General features: G+C 36.3%; 1 protein-coding gene across 1 annotated transcript; it reads left to right on the forward strand.

Moving 5' to 3' along the window:
* Nucleotides 1-1,397: 1,397 nt before the first annotated feature.
* On the forward strand, nt 1,398-5,550 carry LOC107565104 (26S proteasome non-ATPase regulatory subunit 8-like). The gene is made up of 7 exons (XM_016250302.1): nt 1,398-1,578; nt 2,097-2,169; nt 2,260-2,362; nt 2,522-2,687; nt 3,804-3,904; nt 3,989-4,100; nt 4,956-5,550. The coding sequence occupies exons 1-7, from the start codon at nt 1,468-1,470 to the stop codon at nt 5,091-5,093; spliced, it is 804 nt and encodes a 267-aa protein (XP_016105788.1). The 5' UTR covers nt 1,398-1,467; the 3' UTR covers nt 5,094-5,550.
* The last annotated feature ends 524 nt before the right edge of the window (nt 5,551-6,074 follow it).

Raw genomic sequence — 6,074 nt, forward strand, 5'->3', positions numbered from 1 at the left:
AAAAAAGATACAAATTTAACATGCGCATAAAATCGTACAAAAATTCCATTTCAAATTACACTGCTATTATTTCCGATACAAAAACAATATTCTACACAACAATTACACTCAGTTCTGTTAACATAAACAGAATATAAATCAAATACAAAATAAATGAATATATTACGACCAGTGTTGGGGAAAGTTACGTTTAAAAGTAATGCATTACAAGATTGCGTTACTCCATAAAAAAAGTAACTAATTACGTTACTTAGTTACTTTTTATGGAAAGTAATGCGTTACGTTACTTTTGCGTTACTTTTTAAATCTGGACAGGGCTTGCTTGTTTGTTTTTCAAATAAAAAAGTTGTATTTTTGGCAAATATAAAAGCCTTTTCACACCAAAAGTGAAATGAATCAGCCTCAGGCTGAAGGGAAAGTACATTTACGTCCGTACAGTAGAATGCAGAAGAAGACATTTCAAAACCGTTGCATTATTTTTATTCATTTTGAGGAATACTGAATCTGTGGTTTTTTGTGTGAGGGAGATGAATGAATGCATATTCATATTTATTTTAGAACTACAGTAACATCTGATTTCTCTCAGCATGGGGACAGGAGAGCTGTCAGTCAATAAATTGGGGAAAAAAAGTAACTTGCGTTACTTATTTGAGAAAGTAACTCAGATATTCTCTTGTAAATTAAAAAGTAATGCGTTACTTTACTAGTTACTTGAAAAAAGTAATCTGATTACGTAACTCGCGTTACTTGTAATGCGTTACCCCCAACACTGATTACGACAATTTATTAAGAGTTAGTCTTCCTGTGTCTTGTTTTTAGGGGGGAAAAAACACCCAAAACAGTTAAGAAATGGATGAAATCCCCCCAACCTTTCAAATAAGAAACATCTTTCCACTGTTAAACACGTCGATAATACAGCCAAGCAGCATAAACACAAGATAATAATGAAAATAATATAAAAACACGTTATAATACGAATTAAGTTACATTGAAGGAGGGTTAATCCATGTATGTTTTTTTGTTTTAACGATTGAAATTAACATTTTAAATTACTTTTAAAAGCCTCAAAACATGGAGAAACAAATCTACATGTGTGTGAATAAAACTTGCCTACAAAATTGACTTAACTTGATCTCTTTGTTTTGCATAAAGACACCAAATTTAACACAAAAAAATGGATGAAATCGTCCTTTCGGGACGAAATGTCTCACATTTTGTTTATAAACATTAAAGTTGATGTAGCCATCAATGTAACTGTATTCCTTAATAGTTAAGGACACCATATTTGAAAAATGAAGATGTATACTTTCATTATATATTTCTGTGTCTAGGTAAATATTATAAACACCTAATTTCACGCCCCTAAAATGCCACTTATCCTGGTTTCCATGGTATCACCAACATTCTTTACGACAGCGTACTGCCGTGTTCTGACAGACCGGTGTCGTACGTTTTTGCAGAATCACCATGGCGTCCGTGTTGAAAGAGACTGCGGGGTTATATGAAACGTTGAAAGCTGAGTGGAATAAGAAGAATCCAAATCTTAATAAATGTGGTGAGATCCTGAGCAAGCTAAAGGTAGGATCGATGATCTATAACAGCAATAATACTCCTAAACTACAGAAGTAAGCCGCAGTTGTAGGCTGATGGGCAGTTAGCAGTGCTGCTATCTAGAACTCTCCAGTCTAGTCCATTGATTCCTGTTTACCAGCCATTTATTTTTGTGTTTGATCTAATATATATATATATTAAAAACACATGATTTTAGTGATGTGAGTGGATTTGGGTTTATTCGCCACCAAAGTAGCAAGTTGGCTAGCAGGCATCGATTTCATATAGTAGTGATATGAAATGATAGCTTGTGTTGATTTAATTGATATTCATTCATAGATATAATTTTATTTTATTCTCAAATTATGTTGTCTTGCATGCTTATATTTAATACGGTCGTTATTATGAAGATAAATACACGGATAACTCGTCTGACAGTTTTCAGGAACCGATTGGTATTAAATCTCATGTATTACGAATCTGTCATGTATCATTTCAATTCGCCAAGCATTGTGTTGTGGTGATTTGTATTATTATTTTTTAAGATATCCCTGTTGGAGTTGAACTTTCTACCCACTACTGGGACCAAACTTACCAAACAGCAGCTTATCCTTGCCAGTGAGTATTTATGGCAGCATTTGAATTGATGTTTTGAAGTATTGTAATTTTTTTAATGTATTATTGATAATATTTAATTGTTGTTTGTAGGAGATGTTCTGGAGATTGGAGCACTATGGAGCATTCTGAAGAAAGACATCCCCTCCTTTGAACGCTACATGGCTCAGCTGAAGTGTTATTACTTTGATTACAAGTAATACATTTTTTTGGTCTTGCATTATCTGTTTACTTGCTATCACACAGAATTTACTTAATATGGGCTAACAGTAGTTGTGCTGAAATCACATATTGCATTCTACACAATATACCTTTTCAACATGGGCTATAAAAGACTTCTTGTTAAATGTCACAGGGATGAGTTGCCTGAGTCAGCCTACAGGCACCAGTTGCTGGGTCTCAACTTGCTCTTCCTGCTGTCTCAGAACAGAGTGTCTGAGTTCCACACAGAGCTGGAAAGACTGAGCGCAAAAGTCATCCAGACAAATGTCTACATCAGACATCCAGTTTCATTAGAGCAGGTGTGGGACACTTTTTATTTTTCTCTTGTTACTTATATTAAAGGGGTCATGTGATGTCAATGCAATGTGTTTATGCGGTTTAAGGTTCAAAAAACACATTATTTTCCACATATTGTACATTATTGTTTCTCCTCTATGCCCCGCCTTTCTGAAACACGTCGATTTTTACAAAGCTCATCGGTCTGAAAAGCGAGGTGTGCTGTGATTGGCCAGCTATCCAGTGCATTGTGATTGGCTGAATTCCTCAAGCGTGTGACGGAAATGTTACGCCCCTTACCATACTGTTGATGCCGTGTCCCGGCCAGAGCGACGAGACAAAAACATTAAAACCCATTATAAACGAGGCATTCGTTGCATCCAGTGGGGACATAATTATGGATTATAATGACTTATACTGTCTTTTTACACTTGCGCTGCATCGCATAAACATAAAACCATGTCTGCATTTGTGATCGGAGAAATGACAAACAACAAGCGCTACTCTACACTCCTCAAAAAAACTTGCTTTAAATATAAAAACTCTTTAAATATAAAAAAACGTACTTCCAGTCTGTGAGTCAGAACAGCCGGCATTGTAGTCTACTCTCCCAGGATCAGGACACAGTCCTCCATAAAATGTGCTGCACACATCTGAATATTTGGGTTGAACTGTTCTGGAACAGTGTTGTAAATACAACTTAACCTCTGATTTCTAGTCGTGTCCTCTTTTGGAAGACCAAACAAAGTAGTTTCGCTTTCACAACGAAACACACAGTGCCTTCACGACATGGCGGCGGCAACAATACTACAGCGAGAATAAAAGTCACGCCTTCTTTTTTTGCGTGAACATTTGGGTGGCGTTATGCAAATCTTCCCACATAGTGAGGTAGATATGTGGGGGCGTGTTAGAACGAGCCGTTTTAGGTAGGCGTGGCTGACTCTTAACTTTTATAAAGAATATCTCTTTGGTTTTGAGACTTTAGTCTTTGCAACTTTACAGATCTTCTTTATGCACCAAGAGCTTGTAACACTCCAAAGAGAAAGGAAAACTTGAAATCGCATCATATGACCCCTTTAAATGCATACGGCTGACAGTTTCTGTTTTTTTTTCCTTACCTTTTTGTTTCTTTATTTCAGTATCTGATGGAGGGCAGTTACAACAAGGTCTTTCTTGCCAAAGGAAATATTCCTGCTGAGAGCTACACCTTCTTCATTGACATTCTTCTTGATACGATTCGGTAGGGGTTATTTGTAGTCTTACCGACTAATTGTAAATGTTGAACGATGTCATTAAAATGTTGTTTGTTTGTTTCTGTTTGTAGAGATGAGATTGCAGGTTGTATAGAAAAAGCATATGAACAAATTCAATTCAGTGAGGCCACACGGGTGCTTTTCTTTTCCTCTCCGAAAAAGATGACCGAATATGCGAAGAAAGTAAGTGTTTGTCAAATATTTTCACAAGGCCTGTCACAATCGTGAATTTTGGGATTAACTGTCATACAAATATTTGCTTTTGTTTGTCACATGAAGTGCAATTTTGTAATTTATTTATTTTTTTACTTGGAATCATATTTAATAAAATAATACAAATTAAAGATACAAAATGTACTCACTCTCAGGCCATCCAAGATGTAGATGAGTTTGTTTGTTCATCAGAAAAGATTTGGAGAAATTGAGCATTCCATCACTCTGCAGTGAATGGGTGCCGTCAGAATGAGAGTCGTCAACATCACAACAATCCACAAGTTATCTACACATCTCCATTCCATCAATTCATGTCTTACAATTCAAAAATCTGCATGTTTGTAAGAAACAAATCCTTAAGACGTTTTTAACTTCAAACTGTTGTTTCTGGCTAAAATACGAGTCCTCTATCCATAACTTCACTACCTCCAAATGTTGTCTTGTCTGAATCCGGTTAGAACTATGCAAAGATCAAGCACCGTTAACAAGCGAAAACATATGTTTGTGGAAAATGTGAAAAGTTAAAATTCCTTAAAGATGAACTTTTGCACAAGGGGCTTTTCACTTCACATTATGTTAATGGATGGACTGGAGTTTTGTGGATTGTGATGTTTTTATCAGCTGTTTGGAGACTCATTCTGACGGCACCCATTCACTGCAGAGCATCCATTAGTGAGCAAATGATGTCATGATAACTTTCTCCAAATCTGTTCCCATGAAGAAACAAACTGATCTATATCTTCGATGCCCTGAGGGCAAGTAAATATTATTCCTTTTTTTTGATAGATACTAATATGTTCATGGTCTGGCTTTTGTGCTCTGCAGAGAGGCTGGACTCAGAGTCCTGATGGATACTATTCATTCAGTACCCAGCATCAAAAAACAGAGGAAGTGACCATCCCCTCCACAGAACTGGCCAAACAAGTCATCGAGTATGCAAGGCAGCTGGAAATGATTGTGTAGTGTGAATATAACAGTGTTTAGACACATGTATACATAAAGGTTCACATTTGTTTATCCAAATAAAACCATTGTACAGTGGCCATATATCTGTACTCAGTTTAGACACAGGATGACACGGCTGCAAATAATGACTCTCAAGAGGACGAGACCAGAACTCTTTAGCTTACAAGTGATCAATATCTACCTGTATCAGGGTCTCTCTGTATGATTATCTGCTGGGTGTGTCAACCCTCCTGCATTACTGACGAACATCTAATAACTGGGTCTCTTTTTTTTTTTTCTTTTTTCTAAATAAACATTTAATATGTCTTATTTTGAATATTCACATGGTGTTCCTCTCAACAAGGATGTTTTTTGGCTAGAGTTTGTGTAAAAATGTGAAGAAAACTGGCCTGGCTTGTATTGTCACAAGACATGTTTCTGATGAATAAAGCGTTTTTCTGATTCTTTTATAAAATGCTTTCTGAAACACTGTATAAGTAACGATATTGTGTTAGATGCAGGAACTACTGTGAAAATGTCTCAAATGCAACAAAAAAAAGTGAGGTAAGTAGTTCATTTGTCTTCTAAACCGATCAAATATTGTCTGAACTTTAACAGAAGGAAGTCAACATTTGTAACGGATGCTGTAGAGTGGCTCGTACTCGTAGTCTGCTTCATGTTCAGGCTAGACAACCAAGGTTACAGTTGCATTAAGATGCACATTTATGCACGTTTAACATTTAGAGGCAGGTCAGCATTCAAACAGAGTTTGCTGTACATAGGCCAGTGCCCCTCAGGATGTACTTTTGTCATGTTTTACTTTTTAATTTCATAATTGCATTTAGTTTTGTTCGGGACTTTGCATATGCTTAGGCTGTGTGGGTTTTTTTTCTTGGCCTTTTTGGGGCATTGAGGAGTAGGGTGAAGGGTAGTTGAGCATAGAGTTCAAGTAACGTTATTGATATTGTGTTAGATGCAGGAACTACTGTGAAAATGTCT

This window comes from Sinocyclocheilus grahami, unplaced genomic scaffold, assembly GCF_001515645.1.
Source record: "Sinocyclocheilus grahami isolate Dianchi unplaced genomic scaffold, SAMN03320097.WGS_v1.1 scaffold981.1, whole genome shotgun sequence".
NCBI lineage: Eukaryota > Metazoa > Chordata > Actinopteri > Cypriniformes > Cyprinidae > Sinocyclocheilus > Sinocyclocheilus grahami.

Excerpts from the sequence above, each read along its gene's own strand:
- LOC107565104 (XM_016250302.1), top strand. The coding sequence starts at position 1,468 with ATGGCGTCCGTGTTGAAAGAGACTGCGGGGTTATATGAAACGTTGAAA. Across the intron at positions 2,170-2,259 it reads ACAGCAGCTTATCCTTGCCA|GAGATGTTCTGGAGATTGGA; the intron begins GTGAGTATTTAT and ends TGTTGTTTGTAG. Across the intron at positions 2,363-2,521 it reads TGTTATTACTTTGATTACAA|GGATGAGTTGCCTGAGTCAG; the intron begins GTAATACATTTT and ends TAAATGTCACAG.